This window comes from Protopterus annectens, chromosome 5.part0 (genome assembly GCF_019279795.1).
Source record: "Protopterus annectens isolate FY-2018-M chromosome 5.part0, PAN1.0, whole genome shotgun sequence".
Classification (NCBI taxonomy): Eukaryota; Metazoa; Chordata; order Ceratodontiformes; family Protopteridae; genus Protopterus; species Protopterus annectens.
Genome location: NC_056735.1, coordinates 1,403,492,872 through 1,403,520,489, shown reverse-complemented (window position 1 = coordinate 1,403,520,489; position 27,618 = coordinate 1,403,492,872). Strand labels below are relative to the sequence as shown.

The window sequence follows — 27,618 nt, the reverse complement described above, 5'->3', positions numbered from 1 at the left end:
TGTTACAATCTTTCTGAATAGGGGCCTTTACTATTCATAGGTGTGTACTAGGCTAATGGTCCTGGAGCTTTTACAAGCCTAGCCCATAGAAGTGTCTTAGCATTGTGCCGCCCGACATTAGTGCCAAGTGCCTCTATCAAGTAGAGCCACTGGAGTGATCCCCGGGGCGAACTTCTATTACCCATCCACTCATCAAGATTCCTCATGAGGAGGGACAGCGACTGGCTCTGCTTGATATGTATGGGAAGTCTATTCCAGAGCATGGGCAGTCTCTGGGTGAGGAACCTGTCCCTCCAGCATGTTCTGTTGATTGTGGTAATGAGGCTAAGGTCTCTGGATCATGTGGTGCAGGGGGGGGATTGGGATTTTTTTGGATGTAGCATTTCTAACAGCGCTGGGTCAGATATGGCTTTGTAAGTCAAGCAGAGATCGCCTCTAAGTAGGCGATATGAAACGGAGAATAGCTGGAGTCTTTTGTGTCTGTCTGTGTAGGACATATATTTAACTCCTAAGATCCTCTTCGTGAGGTATTTCTGTGGCCTCTCCAGCTGTTGCAGCGTCTAGTGAGGTAATGCCAAATGGGGCATTATACTCCATGATTGGTCTAATGAGGGAAGAGTAGAGTAAGACTATGACCGCTTTTCTTCCTGGATGCAAAACCCTTGGTAATGAGATGTGCCATATAGAAGCACTTTCTGACCAAAGTAGAAATGTATTTATAAACAGTCGGTCATAAAACAGCTGTGAAAAATTTGGAGAATGAAAGAATGTTGTGTTAAGATAGTTGCTGGAGAACTACTGAGGACATCATGGAAGAATCTAAAAAACACGCAAAGAGTCACTGCTGAAGAATTAAAGAATCATTACCATGACAGATTCAAGGAAACACACAGAGAGAAAGCAAGGATGGAAAAGCTTCAAAAGTAACTGCCGTTAGATTAACTGATTCTTCCCTTCGTTCAAACAGCTTTCAGAGAAAATTAACAGTGACACAGAAAACTCAATACATATCAGCTAAGTGCTCTAAAAGCAAATTTTAACTAGGGTTAACATTACTAGTCTAGCAAACATGGTTGTATAAATATTCAAGTACAAGGCTGTGAAGATGCAAGCTTCTCAGTACAGCTTATTTTAGCCTATTTTGTTAAATAATCTTTAAAATAGCATAAAAAGCATTAACACTTGAAATAACTAAGAACTGATAATAAAGAGGAAACTGTCTCTAAGGTTCAAGTAACTCAGAAACAGGAGATAAATCGAATCAGATCAGTTTTTTAAGCAGGTAACACCAAAGATATAAGACATCTACATTGGGACTTTTCATGGACATGGCACTTGCTAAGAATACTGAAATTTAAGCATAAAGATGCTCTCCATCACCAAGATGTTAATAAAGGAGGAGTGCTCATTAAATTCTTAACACAACCTAAATTGTATCTCTCTCCCTCTATCTCTGTAGTATGTACAGAAAGAAAGTTGTGGTTTCCTCTACTATATTTGGTACTGGTGATTAATGGGGAAGGGAGCTTACGTGATAAGTACTGGATTCCTATATAATGGCAGAATAGTTCCTTTGGAAATAAGGAACTGTAGGATAATCTATCTCGTGAAAGCACCAAACTGAAAATGGACAAGTGTAACCACTGTACTTCAGTGATCTCTACTTTGCTACAGTTGAAAAAATAAAAATCAAGAGACACATGATAGCAAAAAATAAAAAGGATAAAGTACTCAATTTTGTCTACCACCAATTCTGCAAAAATGGCTGCCACCTACCAAAAAAGAAGAAACCACTGGCAAATTTATCCCCAGCAAAAGACACCAAAGTACCACAGATGTCTGCTGGCTGTAGTGTGTCAGAATAAAACAATCAGCATGGACTCCCATATATTTCTTGTCCCATGGCCACAGCTTTTGAGAAGAGATACCAGCATGGCCTACTTCAATACATTCCATACTAACAGAATTACTGCAGATCCTACCACTGGTATACATGTGGTCTTTACATAACTAATGAAGGGGGACTGTTTAGAAATGGGACAGCTGGTGCTACTGGTTTTGCAAAAAATCTGGCTGTTCTATGTTTGTCAGGAGGTTGTTTAAGCTATAATCCATGGCTGGGAGGTAGGACTTGCTCCATACTGGCTAGGATTGAATCTGAGGGCAAGGCTCTCAAGACCAAGTAAAATATGAGCATTAATGTATCACACACCACCAAAGACCATACTACTGCAGTTATAGCATGGATTTACTAATGTGTTCGAGTCCAGTCCTGTTTAACATTTCTGTTGTATTTTGGGCATTTCTTCATCTTTTCTGGTACATTTATTGGCCTACATATCGCTACTTTTATGTTTATTCTGGAGTTTGTAACTACTGCATTTATTCTGCTTCTCTTTTACTCCCTTGAGGGCATGTGCTGAAGTGCTACCAGTTTTGCAATGCATGCCTTAGTTTCACAGAATTGCAGTTCTTTCAGTGGTGTCTTGTTGCTGTATTTTAATTAATTGTGTCATGCTGTTGATATGAGCATTGACGAGTTGTTGGTATTTCACTTCTGGGTGCAAGGCACATTTGGATTTTGTAAAAAGTTTGCTTTGGCAGATTCTGCAAATGTATGTTTTGACAATACTGTTTTAAATTTTGCTTAGTTTATTGGTGCCATGGTATAATTAATAAATAATCAAAGGCAAGGCTGTATGTTTTGGTGTAATTTACTCCCGAAAACCAAGGTGGACCACACACACCGAGTAAGGAGGAGTAAATTCCACCATGACTCACATGTCTTCGTTATGGATTACCATGACTAATATCCCACAGACATTATGAGACTTTTTCCATGCATCTTAGTATGAATTGTGTTCATAGAAAATGAAATGTAATGGCAGCTGCCACAAATAGTGTAGAGGCAGCATGTCAGGACTGTAAAAGTGTAAAGGAAGCAGGCATTTACATTTGCTTTTCTTCTTTTTCTTTCAGCTGCTCCCATTAGGGGTCGCCACAGCAGATCATCAGTTTCCATTTCTTCCTGTCCTCTGCATCTTGCTCTGTCACACCAACCACCTGCATGTCCTCTCTCACCACATCCATAAACCTTATCTTAAGCCTTCCTCTTTTCCTCTTACCTGGCAGCTTCATCCTTAGCATCCTTTTCCCAATATACCCAGCATCCCTCCTCAGCACATGTCCAAACCAACGCAATCTCGCCTCTCTGGCTTTGTCTCCAAACCGTCCAACCTGGGCTGACCCTCTAATATACTTATTCCTAATCCTGTCTACCCTTGTCACACCCAATGCAGATCTTAACATCTTTAACTCTGCCACATCCAGCACCGACTCCTGCCTTTTTGTCAATGCCACTGTCTTACTACCCTCTTGTAATCCTTCCCATTCACTCTTACTGGTACTAGTCTGTCACAAAATCACTCCTGACACTCTTCACCCACTCCACCCTGCCTGTACTCTCTTCTTCACCTCTCTTCCACACTCGCCATTACTCTGAACGGTTGATCCCAAGTATTTAAACTCATCCATCTTCGCCAACTCTACTCCCTGCATCCTCACCACTCCTCTATCCTCCCTCTCATTCACACACATATATTCTGTCGTAGTCCTGCTGACCTTCATTACTCTCCTCTCTAGAGCTCATCTCTACCTCTCCAGGGTCTCCTCAAGCTGTTCCCTACTCTCACTACATATCACAATGTCATCTGCAAACATCATAATCCACGGGGACTCCTGTCTGATCTCGTCTGTCAACCTGTCCATCACCACTGCAAATAAGAAAGGGTTCAGATCTTATCCTTGATGTAATCCCACCTCCACCTTAAACACATCTGTCACTCCCACTGCAGATCTCACTGCTGTCACACTACCCTTGTATATATCCTGTACCACTCTTGCATACTTCTCTGCCACTCCCGACTTCCTCATACAATACCACTCTTCTCTCTAAGTCCACAAAGACACAATGCAACTCATTCTGACCTTCTCTGTACTTCTCCATCAACACTCTCAGAGCAAACATCACATCTGTAGTGCTCTTTCCTGGCATGAAGTCATACTGCTGATCACAAATCATCACCTCCCTTCTTAACCTAGCTTTACTACTCATTCCCATAATTTCATGCTGTGATTGATCAATTTTATCCCTCTGTAGTTACTACAGCTCTGCACATCACCCTTATTCTTAAAAATCGGTACCAAAACACTTTCTCTCCACTCCTCATGCATCCTCTCACTTTCCAAGATTTCATTAAATAACCTGGTTAAAGATTCCACTGCCATTTCTCCTAAATACCTCCAAGCTTACACAGGTATGTCATCTGGACCAACAGCCTTTCCATTCTTCATCCTCGTCATTGCTATCCTTACTTCCTCCTTGCTAATCCGTTGCACTTCCTGATTCACTATCCCCACATCAGCCAACTTTCTCTCTCTCTCATTCTCTTCATTCATCAGCCCCTCAAAGTACTCTTTCCATCTGTTCAACACACTCTCCTCGCTTGTGAGTACATTTGCTTTTATGAACAGCATTTTAAAACAGCTGATTTTCAGCTTACCTGGAGCATAAATTCTGTGGTCATGATGTTAAGAAAAAAAAAAAAAAGGCTAAAAAGGCTAACAAGGCCGTGAAACAGCTGTTAAGGGCTGTCCTGTAGGGATTCGATTTGTTTTCATACTCTTTTTTTGGTTTCTATACATTGAATGGATGTGTGTTACACTTTAATTTTAAAGAAAGTCAGTTTGTTGCTGAAATTCCATTTGCCAAACATACTTCTGCAAAATCACTTATTTTAATAAAACAGGGCATCACTGGTAACAGAGATTTCAAATGACTGTTCCATGGTCTCAACTGTTCAGATAAGGTGTGCAGTGAAAGTGTGGCGTTATTCATTGTTCAGTTTTATTTATTTATTCCAGTTTGGTGACTGGGGAGGTCCACTGGGCTCGAGAGCCCATTTACAGTGGAGGCCCGGGGAGAAAAGCTCCACAGTACAAAGTTACATTACATAGAGAATTACAAGAAAAATATTTGCATTGCAATCAACAGGTAGTATAATAATCAACAGGTAGTATATTACAGTCAAAACAGGTCACTGTTTGTGAGATGTTGCCTTTTTTAAAGCTTATGGGGATTTTAATTTTATTTTGCCTTATTTTAGAATAAATATCCCAAGTTATCACAGGATAAATTCCAACCAGAATGCTCTTACCCAATGAAAAGGAGGGATATGGTTCAATATTTGCCAGGGCATAATTCTGCGGGACTAGGACTGCAGCAATGCAAATTAACCATCTTTAGAGCATTTGAGCATAGCAGAACACTGTTGTCTAATGCAGTGATATGTGGGATAAACAAATATGACCAGACACTTCATTGTTAACAAAATCCTGTATGATGTAGAAGGACTCCACTCAAAGTTAGATACAGTATTGCACAGTTTTGAACTCACAGCACAACAGTTTTAACAATAGGCAAACATGGTATGCAGCATTAAGAAATTTCTAAAGGCTCAAGAAAGATCACTTACACTTATCCCAAATATAAAGCTTTTTCCAATGAAACAGCATTCCACCGCCTGTGTCAATAGACTGAAGGGAGCTGCATCACTTCTCACTTCTTCCATTTCTATCTTCAGACCATCTAGATACCTGATTTTGGTAATACAAGTAAAATTAAATGTACACCATTGGCAAGATACCATCATTTCATGGAATGACTATTGTCTTGCACTGTGTTTACTGTAAAGTTTGGCACAATAAATATGCAAATAAACACACATACCTCTGAAGAAATCCTGCTGTCACTCCAAAGAAAGGCTCCAAACAACCTCCGAACACAGTAATGGCAAAGATTTCAGTACTGTCCGACACTTTCAGCGACAGTCTGTACCTGTAATTGACATGTCTGACTTCAAATGTACTGCAGCATTTTAAGCACTTGTATCTGAGGGATAAAAAGATGTCATGAACTTGACTGGAACTGAAACATATTACTGCATGAAATATTCCCAAGTCCATGAATACTTGGGTAGAAATGCACATAATTCTCGGTTTAATAAGTGAAATAACTGGTAAGCAGTTTGTTTTTCAACAGGGTCAAGCAATACATTTTCACTATAGTTTTCTGCAGATTATTATAGTAACCATTCAACAGACTGGGCCCCATGCATGAATACCTTTCTGGCTTATGCTTGCTGGGATTTTGGCTACCTTGTGACCTTGACATACCTCTCAACCTCTTAATGCAAGAAACTGGGAAAAGCCTAAAATAATGGGGGGACAAAGGCCAAAAAAATAGGAACAGATTTTAAATACTGTTCTTATAAACTTAAAAAGCTGATAGAATAAAAGGATTTGTGTTTGCAACTCAAATATATGTTATTTGTTCATTTAGTGACTTCAATCTTTTGTGATATTCCAGAAAACCACATTTTATGAGGAACAGACCAAAAATTAGAGGCAGAAATCTGGGCATTCTGAGAAAATTTGTACAGTTGAGAGGTACCTGGAATAAGATAAAGCTGGAATCAGACAATGAATGAATTTTTTTTCCATAAATCAAGCCATCTTTTATTCTCCAAGTGGAAAAATAGTAGTATTGAAACCACGGTGGTTCTGAATCTCCATTTAATCAGAAAAATATTCCCTTTCAAAGTAAGGAAGAACAATAATTTGTCGATAGTATATGTTTGGCTTTCAGTGGAATTGAAGTGCAGCAGTGATGCTTAAGGATGGCTTGTCAGCAAATAAGTATGAGGCAGTTGTCAAGTAGAAATTAAGATACAAATCCCTCATCTTCTTGCTACAAGGCCTAAATTAAAGCATATTCTGTGTGTGTGTGTGTGGGGGGCAGAACAATACATTTTTGTAACTGATCTAACTTTTCATATTTCTGCCTACGTGTTATTAACCGTGCTGCCTGCTAAAGCCAGACACAGAACAGTGCATACTACTCCCCATGAAAACTTTGCCACTGCTCTATTAATATAGCATAATTAGAAAACCTGTTACATTTGAGATGAAAGGTGACGTTACGGTTTCTAAGTGCACAATGAATAAAAAACTGCTGCTTTGCAATAAATTTGCTCTGGTAAAATTGCCCTGCTGTTTTAGTTTACTTTCACAAATAGACTAATACCCTGCTTACTAGATACACAAAGTACTCCTAATAAAGAAAGTTTATCTTTAAGAACGTAAAATCAACAGGTAAAAAAAAAAAAAAACTCCATACATCATTGAAACTAGCATGGGTACCAAGATTTCATTTAATTTTAAATAACGTTTTGTAATCTTGCCCCCAAATGTCAATGACTGCTTAAATATTAGCAACATCTCTCAAAACAGAATATATAAACTAATACACATTATTTTACTGTATAGTTAAATAAATACTGTGCAAATGTAACCAACAAGGTACATTCATTAGGTCACTATTGGAAAGCTTCTTCTAGCCTAGCAGCACTTCGTTCTAAAATTTGAATGCTCTGTTATATCTTCCATTACAATATGAAAAGAGGTAGACCAAGATATATCCCTATTTTTATAACAGGCAAGTAATGATGTATATGTGGATGCATTCAGACACAATAGGCAAATATAAGCAACAAAACTGATCACTACATGCTGTTTTTTCTGTAGTACCAGCAATCCACTCTACAGCTGTTTTTTTTTTCATGTATTCAAATTACAATTCAAATGCTAACTTGTTAGAGCAACAAACCTCATAAATGTTGCTCGTATTGCAAGTAACAGACTTTGTGTTGACACACTACAATACATGGAGCTATCTGACTGCACTCTGAAATTGGGAAAAAGACAGCCCTGTTATGCACCTGTAGGATGTCAAAGAAGTGTGAATAATGGGAAATATTACACTGCCCCCCCCACAAAAAAAAAAAAACAAAAACAGACTGACCTAGTAAAAGTTTTTAAAGCAGCTAGTTTATCTAAATACACCAACAGTGGCCATAAACAGTGAAACAGAAAATAAATCACATTATTCAATAGCTTATAGGCTGTTAAGGGCTAATTTAATTTTGGTGCACCAAGGATGAGGTGTTTTCTGCAATGTGGGAAGTTGGTTTTATCAATCACAGTTTAAATACTAGAAATAATAGCTCATTAGTTAATTTAACTGGAGTTAGCTCAAAACTGAAGTCTTTGTTTTCCATTTTAGGGTTGGTAGATTATGGAGCATTATCTACAGATATTAGGTGTACAGTTTATTAATTTTTAAGTCTTCATTAGCCCTGTGGTTTAAAAATCTGTTTCATGCAACAGGGTCTAAATTAAAGCAAACCATTAACTGGTCTTCATAGAGTCTGAGCTTGAAATACATTCCACTGAAACATTTCATTGGAAAAAAGATTACCCGAGAACACTGAGCACTCTGCCTCCATAGTAGTGTTACAACATTTTAGAGCCTAGTTATTTTGGCATCTATAGTTAACTCATTCCCTCCAGTACAGGTATTTTTGTGTGTGTACTTTTAACTCCCAGTGGGTGTTGTTTGAGCCTTTGAAAAATTTAAGTTTTTACCTTACAGTTCAAAACAAATATTCATACCTTTAGAACCATATGAGTTACTAGAAAACTGTAAATGCCAGACTATTCAGGATAAATTAATCTTTATATTAATGGTATTCCTTCAGCTTGATGCTTTAAACTGGATTTTATAAGCCAAAATAAAGGCAGTGAAAAAGACATTATGTCTTACCAGAACGTTCCATCTGTGTCGATCTTCATCTATTCCTGACTCTTTGATGTCAGTTCCAATCCTCAGAACCAGTCCAGCTGTTATACAGCTCGCACCAGCCAAAAATCTCTTGAGCCAATACTCTACCCACAATGCCCCTCTCCCATTTACCTCAGATCGAGTTTGCAGACTTATAGAAAGCCAGAATAACCATAAGCAAATATGAAGAAGCCATGTCCAAGATGAACCCTAACAATGCACCCAGGACAAAAGTTCACTCCAGGAATTCACAGGAGGGGGAAGGAGGATGGGATGCCAAGAATTGATGAAGATCAACAACACAGATGAATGCTATGGTAAGACATAACCTCTTTATCTGATGTTGTCAATCTTTATCTATTCTTGACTCTTGGGACAGAGTCTCCAGCTACTTTAGATCCTGGGAGGCCTTATGGAAGGATATTCCTGAGATCCATAGTACCAAAGGAAGCTTTTCCCCTGGAGACCAGATCCAATTTGTAATGAGTGATACGAGTATGTGGAGTAGCCCACGTTGCTGCTGTACATATTTTATTCATGGAAGCCTTGGAATGAAAAACAGCTGAAGTGGCCACTGACCTGGTGGAATGGGTTCTCACTGGCACAGGTAACTTGAGATTCTTTTTATTGTATGTGGAAGTAATACAATCTCTTAGCCATTTTGACAAGTTAACATTGGAAACGGATATCCCTAAAGCTGGGCTGGAGAAGGAAACATACTGTTCTGATTTTCCAAAAATTCTTTAGTTCTGTTGAGATTGTCTGAACATCCAGCAAATATAGGCAATACTAGCCTTTGTTGGAAAAATTGGGAAGAATACAGGCAAGTCTATGGTTTGATTAATGTTGGACTCTGACACTACCTTTGGAAGAAAGGATGGACTGGTTCTGAGTGAATCTCTATCCTTGTGGAAAATTAAGTAAGGGGATTTTAAGCATAAGGTCTGCATCTCAGCAAATAGTCTGGGTGAAGTTATAGCTATGAGGAAAAGTGTTTTCCATAAAAGAAACTTTAGGTCACATAAAGAGGAAAGCACCAAAGACTGAGAACAGTGGTCAGATCCCATATCAATAGGGGGTCTTTGAGGAGTTCCTTTGAGGAATACTTTACATAGTCTATGAGAAATTAAAGGAAGATTCCCAAAGCCATTATGGAAACTAGAAATGGCCACTAATTGGACTTTAATTGTAGAGGCAGAGGCCCCTTGATCAAAAAGAATGGTTAGAAATTCTAGGACTTTTTCCACCGGAGTGGAAAAAGGATGAAGATCATTATTATAAGCCCAGATTGAGACTCTCCTCCACTTACTAAGGTAGAGTTTCCTGGTGGATGGCCTACGGAAAGCCAGCAGGATTTTCCACACTGGAGTAGTTATATCTTTATGCCTGGCGATTAGTGGAATTGGAGGAACCAAGCTGTCAGGTTGAGATTTTGAAGGTTGGGGTGCACCAGTCCCTGAGGGTGAGGTAGCAGGTCTGGGTCCAAAATCCATAGACGGTGAACTAGACAAGGCCACAGGAAGGGGAACCAAATTTGTTGACGCCAATAGGGTGCAATGAGGATCACTTTGCATCTTAACCTGGCTGCTTTCTTGAGAAAAAGTGGGATTAGAGGGAAGGGGGAAAGACACAGAGGCCAATCGAGGAGAAGAGTGTCCCTCAGACCCCCCCTGAGGGGGGATTAGGGCAAAATAGCTTCTGCACTTGTTTTGGGATGATGCAAAAAGGTCATAGCAAAGCTAGCCCCAGCATAGAAAAACCCACCTCACTATCTCAGGATTGAGAAACCACTCGTGAGGCAGTAGAATGCATCTGCTCAGTTTGTCCTCTATCATGTTTGAACTCCTCGGGATGTGCGTTTCGCTATCAGAAAGCAATTGGAGGAAATAGCCCATTGCCACACTCTCAGGGCCTCCTAACACAGGGGGGGGGGTAGGACTTTGTTCCCCCTTGTCTGCTGATGTACCAGATTACAGGCATACTGTCTGATTGGACTGCAATGATCCCTATGGGGGAGGACAGACTGCAAGGCTTGCAATGCTAGAAGCACTGCCCTAAACTACAGGACATTGATATGCAGATTGGCCTCTACTGGGGATCAAGTGCCTTGGACTGTTCTTCCCATATAATGCTCCCCCACCCCATCTGGGATGTATCTGTGGTCACTATGGCCTTACTTTGAGGGGGGACAAAATGACAGCCTAATAGGATTTCCTTGGATTCCATCCACCAAGATAGGTCTTTTTTGCAGTGGCTGGTGATTAATATGGGGTAGTTCATTGGATGGGTTAGAACAGACCATTGTGATACTAGAAGCCATTGTAGTAGACTCATGTGGAACCTTGCTAATGGAACTAGAGTGTTGGTCACTGCCATGGACCCCAAAGCTTGAAGGACCAGAAGCGCTGGAACTTTGTTTTTTGCAAAGAATAGGATATAATTGGGATTTTATCTTCTGTAATCTGTGCTGGGAAAGAGGCGCTACACAAGAAATGGAGTTCAGATGAGCTCCTATGAATTCTAAATCTTGAGAGGGGCTTAACTGAGATTTTGTTTGACTACAATTCCCAAGCTCAGGAACAAATGCAAAGTGAACTCTCTTGCTTGAAGTAGTAGATGCCTGGAGAGAGAGGTGATAAGCCTGTAGTTTAGATATGGAAACACTCGGAATATGTGCAGTCTCAAGGGAGCAGTCAATGCTGCAAAATATTTAGTGAACACCCTGGGGGCTGTGGTGAAACCAAAGGGCAGTACTCTGATCTGAAAAAGACTGGCTCCTAGCCAAAAGCAGAGAAACCTTCTGGAAAGTTTGTCCATTTTTATGTGGTAGTATGAGTCTTGAAGGTCTATAGAACACATCCAACCTTTTTCCTCCAAAAAAGAAAGTATAGACCGAACTGTGACTATCTGGAATTTGGACTGTTGAACAAATTTGTTTAGAATGCTGAGATCCAGTATAGGTCTCCAGTCCCTTGTCTTTTTTGGCACTAAAAAAAAAAAAAAAAAACTTGAGTGAATCTGGATTCTATCTGGTCTCTCTGATTGGGTGGAACATTGGGGAGACTTGTGAGAGATTTGGGGTGAAGAGGATAGAATAATCTCTGGTAATAATTCTCTGCAACCAAACATCTGTGGTTATCTGTTGCCAGGCTTTTGCATGAAGAGAAAATCTTCCCCAGACTGCTGCCAGAGGTAGGCAATCGGGGCCCCCTTTCAGGAGTGCTGGTAGGGCTGGCCAGAGACAGACTCTGGAACCCTGATTCTGCGGGCCACCTCTGCCTCGGGGTTGGCACCTTCCATTAGAGTTCCTCCTTCTGCCCAGAGGGCAGCCTTCACCACATATGTCTTGGAAAGGCTCTTGGGACTTTTTGAACCACATCTTCCCACTCCTTTGATTCCTACAGCAGGATCGTTGGGGAGAGGAAAAACGTATGCCCACAGCAGATAGGGTCTTCCCATCCTTCTCACACCTGGCCGAATTAAATTTGGGCCGAACAAAGAAGATCTGTCAAAGGGAGCATTGATGAAGGAAGACTTGAATGGCTTCGCAGACTCACACAGGCACATCTAGGCATGTCGTCTGATAGCAACGCCTGAACCAGCTGACCTAGTTGTCCCTTCAGCTGCATATGAAATGAGTCTCATGGACAAGTTAGAAACAGACTCCAGGGTGGCTAACCGACAGGGTACTTTTTCTTGGACCTTATCAGATACAGCTTCTGCTAGGGTGTCTGATAGTTTCTTGATCAGATCCCTCTGGAACCTAGTAGTGTTCCAGAAAATTCAAGGACCTTAAGGCGAAGGTCGATGATGCATAGACCTGCTTTCCAAATCTGTCCATTGCTCTAGACTCATTGTTAGGGGGATGAAAAAAGGAACTTTCCTCGGCGAGTTCCATTTTGGTGGCCGCTGCTACCATGGCATCTACTGTTAGCCCTTTAGCCCAATGTTGGTGGTCCTCAGGTGCATAAAGGATCTTATCCGAACTCCGGGAAATTGGTCCTATGGAGTCAGGAGATTTCCAAGCCCGCTGAGCAATCAGTTTAATGAGATAGTCAGCGGGAGGGGTCACACAGGAAGTAGACAGGCAAGAACCAAAGGCTTGCAAGTACACAGACTGCTCAGAGGTAGGGTCTTTGGGCTTCCAGTTAACCCTCTATTTAAGGATCTCAAAAATGTCTCCAAAGGAGCCATCTTCCAGGGGTGACCGGGGGGAATCCTCCCAGTCATTGAAATTAGTGTCCTCAGTGACTGACTTCAGCGGAGTTCAGGTGTTTCTTCTTACATGTTTTCTTCTGAGGAGGCTCCTCAGTGGGTATGGCCTTTTATCTTGGGACCCCAGATGCCAGAGTCCCAAGAGGAAAGGATAACTCCAAATAAAATACAGGAGTCAACTCAAAACTCTCGGGCCCAACAGCGGAGCCACGATCTTGTGATTCCATCGGTTCTGAAGGAACCGGTAAAATCAGAGTAGAGTCCGGAACCGGGGCTGTCGTTGCCAGAGCAATAGGAACCCGGGTAGTCAGACTGGAGAGCTCTAAAGCCTCTGAGGAGGTCAGAGGAGGAATAAACATAGGAGTCCTGGGAGAAACATCCCTGGTCCAGAAGGGAGAGGAGTTTGGGAAGAAAAAAAGACCCCTCACCGTGAGGAGCTGGTCTACTAACCTTAACACAGTGACTTCTGTGAGACTCCTGGAGGAGTGAACAGACAATCCAGAGGGAGATTCTGGCCTTTCCAGAACAGGACTGGGAAAGTTGACCACAGAAGGGGTCAATGGAAGGGGAATACTTTGTCCTGGGTGTATATAGAGGATCACTTTTCGGCACAGAAGGGGGGGGGGTGACCTGTTGCTGTGCAGAAGGTGATGTCAGCACTGACATGGCAACTAAAGAAGGTAGTGCTGGTGCAGGAGCCGGTGCTGGTGTTGGAGTCAGTGCCAAAGGAGATGAACAAGGAATCAGTTCAAACAGCTTTGGAACCTTCCCTCTCGATTCCGAGAAGGAACCAACAGAAGGAGACATTTACTTTCTTGTCAGTGCCAAATGGAGACGTTGGCACAGACAGACCAGCTTTTGGAACCAGAGGCCTTAGGAGATTTGTCGACCTTGGATAAAGCTTATTTCATCATTCTGCCAAGGCCCTAGTACTGAAGACCTGGCAGAGAGAGAGCACTCTGTGTCTAAATGAGGAGCACCTAGACAATACATGCAAGCTGAATGCCTGTCAGAGTTGGGCATTTTTTGGTCACAGATCTGGCACTGCTTAAATCCAGTCGTGCCTTTGGACTTTTCTTCCATATTGACAAGTGGCAAAAGGAGAAAGTCAACGAACACACCACACACAGGACAGAGTGAAAAGGAGGAATTTCTACCAACAAAGGTAGAAAGAACTACCAAAACTGTAAAGAGAAAGGGAGAGAGGAAATACTACTAGCGATGGTAGGGAAAGAATACAAATGGGTATGGAAACGCACCAGTGGAAAGGGTGGGTAGAGAAATGAAGAATATTAAAATTTTATAGGAAAGGGAGAAAGACTAATATATTTTAAAAATTACTTAGCTGCGAGAGGAGAGTTGGTTGACGCATCTTTCTACAAGAGCAGCAAATGAGATCTGAGGTAAATGGGAGAGTGGCATTATGGGTAGAATATTAGCTCAAGAGATTTTTGGATGGTGCGAGCTGTATAACAGCTGGACCGGTTCCGAGGATCGGAACAGACACCCAAGAGTCAAGAATAGATTAAGATTGACATCATCAGATTATTAGTTTTGTATTGTTGTATAAACAACTTCTGATATCTCAGTAACCATTCAAGTAAGAAGCATACTGCCGGCAGGAATTTCTTCATACATCCGTGAGCTTTCATATGAGGCTATACAGCTCTGTCTGTGTTACCTGAATTTTGTGATATTTAGAGAAGTATGAAAATTCTTACAATACAAATACTATACAAATATTCATTAATGAATGCTCAATGCTAGAAGTGTAAACCTCAAAATGCACTCTCTCGAGGCACTCCTAAAAATGGAGAACATCGATATCTGTGCAGTAACTGAGACCTGGTTCAAGGCTCCAGAGAGCACCCCTGCAATACCAGGCTACAACTCTTACCACACTTTTCAGCCACCAAACCAGGACCGAAACATTAAAGGTGGAGGAGTGTCAATATTCACCAAGGATATTCACACCACCAGGCTAGTTGGCCAACACAATGTGTCTGAAATTCTCCAAGTGCAACTAACACTAGGTAAGACTGCAATCCAAATTGAAGCTTGCTACAGATCCCCCACCATACCCCAAGATTCTCACTACACCTTTCTAAACATACTGGAAAATATTAAGATAGAACCAAACACCCTAATACTGGGTGATTTTAACTACCCTGCCATTAACTGGGAAAACTACTCATGTCCCAACACCTTTGCGCAACGGTTCTTGGAATTCATAAATTCCAACAACCTGGATCAACTAATCCATAGTCCACCAGGGGCTCCAATATCCTAGACCTGGTCATTACCAACATGGGAAATCAATGCTCCATACCTATGGTCACCCCCTCGTTAGTCAGGTCCCACCCCCACCCCCCCCAGTAAAGAAACCACCATAAAAAACTTCTCCAAAGCCAACTTCATGCTACTCAAGTCAGAAGTGACAAACTTCATGACACCCATGCAGACGGGAACTGAAAGTTCAACTGCTGAATCCTACACTAAGGCACTGTACGAGCACATCCACTCATGCATGAATCGTGCCATCCCAAATAGAACCAAAATGCTCTCATCCAAAAAAAGGAAGCCAATCTGGTGGTCCCCTGCCATAAACAAACTTTACAACAAAAGGAAGAAACTTTTGCAGAAAAGAGGAAAATCCCAGGATGCAAAAAACTCCCTTACTAGCCTCAGTAAGAAACTGAGATGCCTCATAAAATCCTCCAAAGCTAGTTACGAAAATAAAATTGCCAAAGATTCCAAAGACATCCACAAAGCATTCTATAACTATGTCAAGAATCTAAATGGCAATGCTCAGATCTGCTCTAACAGAATGGCATTAAATATACTGATCCGAAGGATATTGCCAATATCCTGGCAGATCGATTCAGTGCCAACTTCACCCCCCTCTCACCCCCTAAATGGCCTATCTCAATACCGGAAGATTGCCAAATTCCAGTAATAACTGCCACACAGGTACAAAACGCACTCTCTAAAGCCAAGAATACAGCATCCATGGGACCAGATGACATCCCGGGCTGTGTACTACATGAACTACAATATGAACTGGCACCTCACCTAAGTGTCATGTTTAATCATAGCCTCACCTCAGGTTTCATGCCCACTGAGTGGCGCAGAGCTACAGTTATCCCAATCCACAAGGGGGGGATCCACCTTGGATCCCGGAAACTACCGTCCCATCAGTCTGACCAGCCTTATCTGCAAGGCCATGGAGCGTATTATCATGGAATTTATAAACAAAGACATTGGCAACCTTCAAACACTGGACCCCACCCAGTTTGGGTTTGTGAAGGGCCGATCTTGTCTCCTGAACCTGATTGACTTCTTTGTATCAGTCTCCAGAGCCATGGACAAGGGTAAGGTGGTCCACACAGCCTATCAAGACCTTGCCAAGGCCTTTGACACAATCCCCCACTCTGGAATCATAGATAAACTTACTAAGTTGGGCATTAATCCCTATGTCACCCAATGGTTTGCTAAATGGCTTATTGATAGAACCCACACTGTAAAAGTAGCCGACTCCAAATCCAGCTCCAGACAAGTGACAAGTGGAGTATCTCAGGGTTCAGTCCTGGGGCCGCTCTTGTTTGGCATCTACTTCTCTGAAGTACAGGTCAACACTAAGGGACTCTGGCTAACAAAGTTTGCAGATGACTGCAAACTGGGAGCCATTATTGAATCCCCAAATGATGTGGATACTCTACAAAAGGGCCTTACAGAAACAGATGCTTGGTGCCAGAGCCATGGGCTCAAGCTCAATGCCAAGAAATGTATTGTTATCCCCTTTGGGAAAAAACATGTATCCATGAATTACCATATAGGTGGCAGTACACTAAACAGAAAGTGTGATAAGAGACTTAGGGACACAGGTGGACAGTGGTCTCACCTTCGATAACCACATCGCCACAACAGTCAGGAAATCCTTCTGTGTGGCACACCTCATCACGAAGGGCTTTTCATCCAGAAAAAGGAGGTCATTGTCCCACTGTACTCATCCCTCATTAGACCCATTATAGAATACAACGCCCCATTTGGTATGTACCTCTCAAGACATCTGCAACAACTGGAAAGGCCTCAGAAATACCTCACTAAAAGAATCACAGGCCTAAAGCAGATGCCCTACGCTGACCGCCTTAAAAAACTCCAGCTATACTCTGTCACATATCGTCTACTCAGAGGCGATCTCTGCTTAACATACAAGGCCATGTCAAACCCAGAGCTGTTGGACATGCTACACTTAAAGAAATCCCAATCCCTCAGAGCTACACGCTCCAGGGATCTAAACCTTGTCATCACAATAAACAAAACATGCTGGAGGGATAGGTTCCTGACCCAGAGACTCCCCAGACTCTGGAATAGATTGCCCATACATGTCAAGCAGAGTGCCTCTTTGGACCTCTTCAAGAGGAACCTTGACGATTGGATGGGAGAAAGGAAATTCACCCCAGGGATCACGTCAGTCGCCCTGCTAGACAGGGGTCCAGGAAAGTAAATAATGTGGGAAGAAATAGCCAGGGAATTGTTATGGCTAGGCTTGTATAGGCCCTAGGGCTGATAGGTTCATAGGTTGGTACTAGGCTATGAACCATTATCTCTTTAGTTGCATTAGACAGAGGCCAAATATCAACACAATAGTATTTGCCATCATGTATGCTTTAAGGTAAAATCTTCTGATACCTTGTATGCGGCATGGTTTTGGAATTATTAATGCAAATATGAACAAGCAATATTTGATGCCTAGAGGCGTCAGTCAGAGGTAACTACAGAAATGCCTGGTGGTGCACTTGGCTGTAATGTTAAAATTTCTCTAAAGAAGGGGGTCATTCAGAGGGAAATTAGAGAGGGGAGGCTTTGTCATCTTTAAGAAATTATATCTATATTGTCAGATTCCTCCCAAAGGCAAGCAGGGAGAGGAAGGCCCCTGCCATCAGCTCTGCCCATGTTATGCAGGTGCACATTGAACATATGATGTCAAACATGCAATGGGTGGGAAAGGTGCGTCAAGTAGAATGCCGGTATTAACAAATGTGCCTAGCAGTGAGAGCTTCACAGGTCTTCCCTGGATCCAGTGCTTTCAGTCCATGATTATTAATAGTGTGATCTTGCACTCATAAGAACTCCTCCTACCAAACTTCAAAGAAAGCCCAAGTCTACAGCCTGAATTGTGGACCCTGGCATGGTAGTACTTAGTCGACCTGCCTCACATTACACCAAAGAGGCATTCCTGAATTCAGGAGAGGCCTGAAGTGAACAGTCCTCAGTCTCAATGGCTATTACTAAATTATGGCCATCTCTTTCAAGGAAGTGCTCTACAAGAGTAAACTGGTTGTGAACTTGTTCCAGCCATTCAAACATTGGCTGAGTAGCACTGACACCATAGAACACACAGTGGTGGCCAGTAGTTCTTCTAAAACCCTCATTATCCACTGAAGTGGAGTAAGGAAATAGTGACTTGAGCCCTTGATAGTACTGATGAGGATACAATAAGCAAACATGTGGCAGCCATTTCAAAAATGAGCTTGTCTCTTGGAGGGTGTAGTTATGGTCTCTCTCAAGTTCAACATCTGCTGATCCATGTGCTAGGCAATTACAGCAACTGCCATTCTCTGAGCAGTGAGGCAAGGCTGCCATGTTTTCACTGCTGCATCTTCAAGTGACCACATTGAAATGCTGGCACTTTTGGTACTGCTTTACATCAGGATGCTCCCCATCCTAGTATTACAGTAGTATTACAGACAGTGCTGTCACAAGTAATGGCTTGTAAATGGATGGCAATATGAACCCTTAAATGGTACTGCTGCATTAGGCATCAAATAAGGGAATTTTTCCATGACAAATGTCAGGTGTCCCAAACTGTACAAACAGCTGAAAAGAATTCACAGGTTAAGTGGGTAAGCACTTTTCTACTGTAGTACACAAGGTCACAGTATGCACCAATACATACATGTACCAGTATACATTGCAGACTCCCCAAATGTAGCTTCAGAAGAAAACTGAACTGGAGAGGAATTAAGAAAAATCAAAACTAGAACAACTAAGGAGAGTCCCTAAGGTTTGATCTCCATTTGCAGCACTTTGTTAACATTGCCTTCTAACTACATTGGTATGACAAAATGTAAATAAGCACCCCAATGTAGAAGACCTATCTGCAGATCAATTGATGAGAGCACTATAGGTGATCAGGCAGTACGCTACCATATTTTGAAATGCTGTAAATAATATGGCATGAAATATGTTGCAACATTTTTGGTGTGTCAGAATAATCTTCATCAAAGATGATATGCTTTGTTTTGAGGTTGCAGAACTCACATTAAATGGAAGAAGGTGAGTTATGTTTTTCATGTTGTACCCCCCAGTATGTGCGCGAGCACACACACACACACACACACACACACACACACACACACACACACACACACACACACATATACACACACACATACACACACACACACACACACACACACACACACACACACACACACACATATACACACACACACACACACACACATACACACACACACACACACACACACACACACACACACACACACACACACACACACACACACAGTTTGAGACCCAAGAACTAACAGTAAGTAGATCAAGAGATCACGGCTGTGGGGAGGCTGCAGCCGAACTGCAAAAGTGATATTTTCTACTTTTTTGGCAATGTTCTGTACATAGATTTTGTAGGACAGTGCTTGCATTAGTTTTATGTATTTGGGTTTTATTAGATTTGGACATTAGAGTTTTGATGTTTCACATCTCAACTAAAAGCAATGCCATGCCATCCATCCATAACCCCCCCTTTTTTTTGCACAGGGGGTTGCGGTGTTACTTCAACAGTTATTTCTACTAAATAAATCACAACATATGTAGTGAGTACACGTGTTAGACTGGATGTTAGGATCTTTCTGCTGAGGATAACTTAAGAGGAATCTCAAGCAGAGACATTTAAACCATCCAGGAGGACTCAGACTAAAAAGGAAAGTGTTCATAATACAGAATTTTGTGGCACTGAGATGTCAAATGAGGCCAGACTTCTGGAATCATGGTCCAAAGAATGATGCTTGTTGAAGGTGTCAACTGATGACAAAGTCATGCCCATTGCAGAGATGTATGAAAGAAAACATTTTTGAATCAAGCACTGAAAGTAGCCATGCCTTTGGTGGAGTGGTTTTTGACAGAAGAATTTTCCAGTGGGAAGTTAGTCATCTAAAGTCAAAATAAAATGTGATTTGTACTCTGAAAGGGTTTACATCATTCCTTCCTCCATGTAGCAAAGGAGATGAAAAGAAAGAAGTTACGAACTCACCATAAAGTACAGTTGTGTACACTTGCCAGAAATGTAGATGTTAGAGTGTATTCACTGTTTTAGTCATCACATTTGGGTTATCTGCGTGCAGGTTGCCCTCAGCCGGCCTGAATACCAGAGTCTTCGGATTTCTGCGTCGGATGCTGTCGCTTCTTCCCTGACGTCAGGAGTATAAAACATGCAGCAGACACCATTGCATCAGTTTTTCTTGCCCCAGATGTCAGGTGCCCCCATAATAGGAAGCAATTAAATGGTATGGTAAAACCCCCATCAAAAAGCAAATACACAAGAAAAAATAGACATACCAACCATAATGAGAGGTAGAGCCAAGAGAAGTCAGGGGGCTGGAGGGAGGGTAACCAGGACTGCAACAGTGAGTACACTCAAGCATCTACATTTATGGTAAGTGGACACAACTGTACTATGTTCTTCATGTTTCACTGTTTCAGTCATCACATCTGGGTTGATTCCCAAAGCTAAGGAAGGGAGGAGGAAGTTAAAGAGCATTAGGGCCAGCTATTAATCCCTGCAAGACTGCAGTGGCAAATCCAGCTCTGGATTTAAAAAAGATAGGTAAGTGGTAATGCCTGGTGAAGGTATGTACAAAGCTCCAGGTAGCAGCTTCTAGGATGTCCCTGGTAGGGACCCCTCTGAGAAATGCCGCAGAGGTAAATGCAGCCCTGGTGGAATGTGATCTCATCCCGGGTGGGGTAGGTTTTCCATGGTGCTTGTAGCAGAAATGAATGCAACGGGCTATCCATTTGGAAATGGTTTGCTTTGAAATGGCCTTCCCCTCTGCCCCTGCAGCAAAGCTAACTAGCAGCGGCTCAGATTTTCTGGTAGGCTTAGTCCTGTCCAAATAGAATCTAAGTTGTCTGTGCACATCCAGAGAGTGCAGTATTCGTTCCCCTTTGTTTTGTGGATTAGGGAAAAAAGTAGGCAAATGAATGGACTGATTTAGGGCCAAAGAAGACACCACCTTGGGCATAAAGGAAGGGTTAGTCCTGAGGGAAATCCTGTCCGCATGGAAGGTAATGAAGGGTTCCACTGCCATGAGGGCCTGTAATTCGGACATTCTTCTTGTTGAAGTGATGGCTAGAAGGAAGGCCGTTTTCCAAGAAGGGAATTTCAACTCAGCTGTAGCCGCTTTTTCAAAGGGGGGAAGAGTGAGCTTTTCCAATACAAAGTTAAGGTCCCGGGCTGGAGTGGGAGCTCTCCTGGGGGGGTCTTAAATTTTTGGCCCCTGTAAGGAATTGCTTTAGCAAGGGGTGAGAGAAAAGGGGTGGCTCTGTATTATAATGTGCTGAAATGGCAGTGGCATGAATTGTAATTGACGAGAAGGATAGGCCCCTGTGGAGCATTTCTGTTAAGTACTGTAGAATCTGAGGTAAGCTGGGCACTGTTGTGCCCATCCCCGAAGCCAGGCACCAAGAACAGTATCTTTTCCACTTTTCAGCATAGGATTTTCTAGTACTAGGCCTACTTGCCTCCAGAATGACATCCAGTACCTGATTACTGAGGGATGCTAAGGGAGAGATCAAGGAATTAGCTAGGCTGAAAGGTTCAGGGTTTGAAGCTGAGGGTGCAGAATCTGGCCCGCCTGCTGGGACAGCAGGGAAGGGGTCTGAGGCAGGTGCCATGGTTGTAGCAGTGCCATATTGCACAAGAGGGGGTACCCACTGCTGGCGGGGCTAGTCTGGTGCAATCAGTATTGTCCTTTGCTTGTCCTGTTTGATCTTTAGTAGAACCTTCGAGAGGAGAGGCAGAGGGGGAAAGGCATAAACTGAGAGGCTTTCTCAGGTAAAGGACAGGGCATCCACTTTCCAAACTTGGCTGTGGGGAGTTGTTGTGCAGAATTTGTTCAATTGGTAGTTCTGAGGGGAGGCAAACAGGTCTATCTCTGGAGTCTCCCACTTGTTCCTCAAGAGGTTGTATATTTTGGCTTCTAGTTTCCATTCGTGTGGGTCCATGAGATTTCTGCTTAAGTTGTGTGCCAGTGAATTTAGTAAGCCTGGCAGGAATTGAGCTTGCAGGTGTGCTTGGTAGCTCAAGGCTGTGTTCCACAGAGCCATGGCTAGTCTACAGAAAGGGTACGAGTGGATTCCCCCCTGCTTTTTTTATGTACCACATAACTGTGGTGTTGTCTGTCTTTACCAATAGTTGTCCTGGAAGAATATGGTCTTTGAAGGCTGTCAGAGCATTCTGTACAGCTAAGATTTCTTTTTGATTGATATGCAGGTGCATCTGTCTCGGGTTCCATTTGCCCTGAATGCACTGCCCTGCCATGTGAGCTCCCCATGCATAGTCTGATGGGTCTGTTGTTAGGGTTTGGGCGGCAGGGGGTAGAGTGAAAGGGAGTCCCTTGTTGTGGTAGCAGGCCTCTGCCCACCAAAGGAACTCTGTCTTGATACAAGGAATGATAGAAATCATTGTTTCCAGGTCTTGATAATGTTGACACCATAGGCTTTTTAAGATACCATTGGAGTTTCCTCATATGCAGTCTTGCATATGGAAGTAGTAAAATGCAAGAGGCCATGAAACCCAGGGCTTGCAGTGTTTTCCTTGCAGATAGCTGGGTTTTGTGGCCAGTAGTTTAAGTAGGTTGTCAAGTAAACTTGTTTCTCTGGAGTGAGGAATGCCATCTGGAAAGTTGTGTTCAAGCTTGCTCCCAGGAATACAATCTGTTGGCAGGGTACTAGGTGAGATTTCTTTTCGTGGATGGTGTACCCCAGTGAGGTTAGAAGTTTCTTTACGAATGCCAGGTGCTGTAATAGCAAGTCCTGGCTCTCTGCCTGAATCAGACAATCGTCCAAATATGGGTAAATTTGAATATTTCTCTGCCTGCAAAATGCAATGGCTGGAGCTAGGCACTTTGTGAATGCCCTTGGCGCAGTAGATAAGCCAAAGGAAAGTGCAGAGAACTGATAGTGCATGGAGCCTGCACTGAAGCGTAGGTATTTCCTGCAAGATTCCCTTATTGGGATGTGCAGGTAAGCTTCCTTTAAGTCTAGGGTTGCCAGCCAGGCATCCTTGGCTAGCATGGGAAGAAACTGTTGCAGAATTAACATTTTGAATTTTGGAACTACCAGAAAGGTGTTGAGAATAGAGAGGTCCAGGTTAGGACGCCAGGAGTTGTCTTTTCTGGGTACAAGAAAAAAAGTCTTGAATAAAAGCCTTGTCCCCTTTGTTCTGCTGGGACAGGCTGAATAGCCCTGATATTGAGGAGAGAGAGAACCTGCTGTTGGGCCTCCACCCATTGATTTGGGGGTAGGTCTGGCCAACCATTTGGTGTTGGGTAGGGTGTGGAAGTGGAATTTATATCCTTGGGAAACTATGTTCAAAACCCAACTGTCCTGGTTAATGAGTTCCCAGTTTTTTGCATGCAGGGTAAGCTTTCCTCCTAAGGGAGCAGGTAGTAGAGCATGGCTTAAGGGTTAAGGTTAAGTCATTGTGCCATTTTTCCGTAGGGGGTGGCTTACTACTCCTTGCTTTGGAAGTGGGAGCCCCCCACTGCTTAGGCTTGTGCGAAGCCTGAGAGTGTAGCTGAGGTGGTCTGCTGTTCCTGGGTTTTGACTGAAAAGGCCTAGAAGGGACTGGAAAGGACCAGTTCTTAGAAAGCCAATGCCTACTGAATCTGGGAGGCTGTACTTGCAGGAATTCTTTAACAGTTTACATAGATTTAGCTTTTTCCTCCATCCTTTTGGGGATTTCTTCTGCTTTGTTGCCAAAAAGGCGGTCTTGGTTTAAGGTAGCATCCAGTAATTTAGCTTTTACATGATCTGGCAAGTTTTGTTCCTTAAGCCAAGCATGTACAGACACAGTGACAGCAGCCTTGCAAGATGCTTCTAAAGCATTAAAACCATATTGCAAAGTACGTTTACCAACTTGTTCTGCAGAATGCATTAAATCCTGTAATTCTTTGTGTTCATTACAATCAGGTAATCAACATAATTTTCTGTTTAAGTAGCCCCATAACATGCTGCTGATACTTTAACATATGAAACTGGCAATTTAAAGCCCTGATGGCCAAAGTAGCAGAAGTGTATAACTTCTTACCCCATCTGTCTAAGGCTCTAGAATCTCTATCAGAAGGGGTAGGATTTTTGGCAGCAGTAGCTTTTAATGCCTTTTGGTTCTAGGGAAATGTCTCATTTGATTAAGTAAATATATTTCACTTTCACAATTTGTTGTACTTATTATTCTTATATGTATTGATTTATTCCTAATTTATTTTAACAAAAATTATAATATATAGTAAATATTTTTATAGTAAATAATATCCATAAACATCTATAACATTAAAATTTATTAAGGTGATTTTTTATATACTGATTTATTATTTAAATTAACAAATATTTGATATTTATTAATTACAGTCAACTTAATATAATATAATAATATTTATTTATATATTTATTTATTTTGAACATTTATTATATTTAATTAACATTTTAGAATCAAGTGTAATAATATTAATTTTATAAGTATGTTAATTCTTAATATAAAGGTTGTGTACTGCCAAAACAATTCTGTAGTCCTGAAAAAGCATTACATTCATCGGAATTAAATAACATATTTCCCGGTGAGAAAACCATAAATAGTTTAGTTATAATTCTTCACGTAAGATTTAACTCAGTTTTATTAAAATTTAAAGAATAAAATTCAAAGAATAGTACATATTGGTTTAGCATGTTAATATGTTTAAACATTTTTTATTTCCTTTATGGTTTTAATTGGTAGGAATAAGCGTTTAGATAGTACTACAACCGCGTAGACAGGTCAATGCACATTGTAACCGTAAAAATGTTTGTATTCAGTTTTTTTGACACACTATTTGGTATATTCCGAAGTAATACAAAAAACTGAAAAAGAAAGAAGGAAAGTTCTTTGATTTGAATAACATCCAGGATGTGCTTTTTGGTTTAAATACGGTTATGATGAGCACCATGTCAGCGAAATTGCTTAAAAAAAAAAAAATTTTTGTAAACATATAGATAAGCTCAGATAAACATTCACAGTAACCGTAAGGTTTGTATTCAGTTTTTATACAGTTACATATACTGTACGAGCTATTTGTACATAACAAGAATAGAAAAAAGAATAAATAATGGAAGAAATCCAATATTACGAATGTATTCCGGATATGTGTTTGATCAAAACGTATTGGTACCAAGCATAATGAATGTGATACTGCTTTAAGCAGAAAAGAAGTCTTTGTTTTTAATTGACTTAATCTGTTTGTTACAATTATTTTAATTGATTAATTGGTTTATAAATGCTGTATATAAGCACATAAAGTGCTTTTGGTGGTTCATCTTGACAAAGCCCGTCATAGCAACGGGTGAAAGCGCTTGATTTATTTTGTTGTCTCTTTGGATTTTTGTACTACTGAATCACTAACTGTTCGTGCATCTTTTAATTGCTGGTATAACAATAAAGGAACGTTTGACTCAAACAGAGAGGTATTTGTTCCAGTTCAGAGAAAAGTTTATTGGGCTTTAGTGCTTCTGCAAACATTTTTTGTTGCTTATTGGGACCTAGTTCGTGTTACCAGTTCTTAGAAAGCCAATGCCTACTGAATCTGGGAGGCTGTACTTGCAGGAATTCTTTAACAGTTTACATAGATTTAGCTTTTTCCTCCATCCTTTTGGGGATTTCTTCTGCTTTGTTGCCAAAAAGGCGGTCTTGGTTTAAGGTAGCATCCAGTAATTTAGCTTTTACATGATCTGGCAAGTTTTGTTCCTTAAGCCAAGCATGTACAGACACAGTGACAGCAGCCTTGCAAGATGCTTCTAAAGCATTAAAACCACATTGCAAAGTACGTTTACCAACTTGTTCTGCAGAATGCATTAAATCCTGTAATTCTTTGTGTTCATTACAATCGGGTAATCAACATAATTTTCTGTTTAAGTAGCCCCATAACATGCTGCTGATACTTTAACATATGAAACTGGCAATTTAAAGCCCTGATGGCCAAAGTAGCAGAAGTGTATAACTTCTTACCCCATCTGTCTAAGGCTCTAGAATCTCTATCAGAAGGGGTAGGATTTTTGGCAGCAGTAGCTTTTAATGCCTTTTGGTTCTAGGGAAATGGTCTCTGGATCCACAGAAGGATTCTTTATTGAGCTTGTGAGAGTCAGGTACTCTGTAATACTGGTAAGGTTTTCTGGGAGCTGGAGGTAAAGTGTCTGTGGAAAGGCTAGATTCCAAGAAAGCATCATTTACAATGTCCAGAACGGGAGGGATAGCTAAAGGCCTGTGTTGAGGTAGGAGTAAGAATTCCCTAAGCCTCTTTTTGGAGTCAGAGTAATCCTGGCTTTCTCCAGTGGAAATGCTCCAAGAGTGTGCAAGGTTTCACCGAAAGAAAAATCTTCTAGAGGGGAAGCAGAGGGAATGGAATCCTCTGCATCAGAATCCTCATAAGTAGACAAGGGCAAATCCTGGTAATCAGGAGCAGAAAAATTAGACTCCTGATCAGAAGAATCAGAAAGAAACTCGGTTCTAGGTCTCTTAGAGGGGGAAGGCTGGCTTCCCCTAATCAAGGCAATGAGGTCTTCAGCCATTCTAAGCATTTGTTTTAGGCATATGGACCTTGGCCTGGGGTTTGGTCGTCTGTTTTCTAGGCGTGGTGCGAGTTTTAGGCCTGGATGAAAACGATGGCGTTGCTTTAATATGAATGTCTGTAGGCCTAAATACACCCTCAGAAGCCGGTGCCTGCCCAGAGGCTCCAGACCCATCCAAGGTAGAGACATCCACAGGTTCCATAGTCGAAGCACCTCGCGGCATACCAGACTCTGAATGGGTCTCAGTAGAGGCCTGCAAATCAGAAGTAGCGGGTATCAGGGGCTGTGAAGGCGCCTCACTGAGTACCGGTGGACTGGCGACTAGCTTAACGGAAGTGTCGTTGGCAGTTTTAGACCTATGCGGTCTGTCTCTGTCTTTATCCTTACGTTTTTTCAGAAGATCGGTAGTCGGATGGCTTGATGAAGCCATTTCGGAGTACACAGAACAAGTACGAAAATAATTGGCTGCAAAAATAGCCCGACGACAGATAGTTCGGGTGTTGAATAAGGCACAAAACCGACAACGAGGGATGTCGTGGTCTGGGCCTAAGCAGGGGATGCAGTAAGAATGAAAATCTCTATGAGGTATTTGCTTTCCCCAGGTAAGACAATTGTTAACTTTTACTGACATCGGTTAGAGCAAGAAAAAGGATCCCCAACGAGGTACTTAACTTTTTTGAAGACTTCAAGTCTGAAACTCGAAAACGAAAATTTCAGGAGTCGGCCGACCGGCACTTGCAAACTGCTTCTGCTTCGGGCACCGC

General features: G+C 41.8%; 1 protein-coding gene across 2 annotated transcripts in view; it reads right to left on the bottom strand.

Annotated features, from left to right (window-relative positions):
• The window catches only part of DDIAS (DNA damage induced apoptosis suppressor), a 189,563-nt gene that overhangs the window by 31,725 nt on the left and 130,220 nt on the right, over positions 1 to 27,618 (bottom strand). For both annotated transcript variants that reach the window (XM_044071209.1, XM_044071208.1), the window contains exons 4-5: positions 5,789 to 5,950; positions 5,535 to 5,655 (exon numbers count right to left, since the gene is read on the bottom strand). In XM_044071209.1, coding sequence (XP_043927144.1) covers positions 5,535 to 5,655; positions 5,789 to 5,950 — 283 coding nt within the window. The remainder of the gene's footprint in view (positions 1 to 5,534; positions 5,656 to 5,788; positions 5,951 to 27,618) is intronic.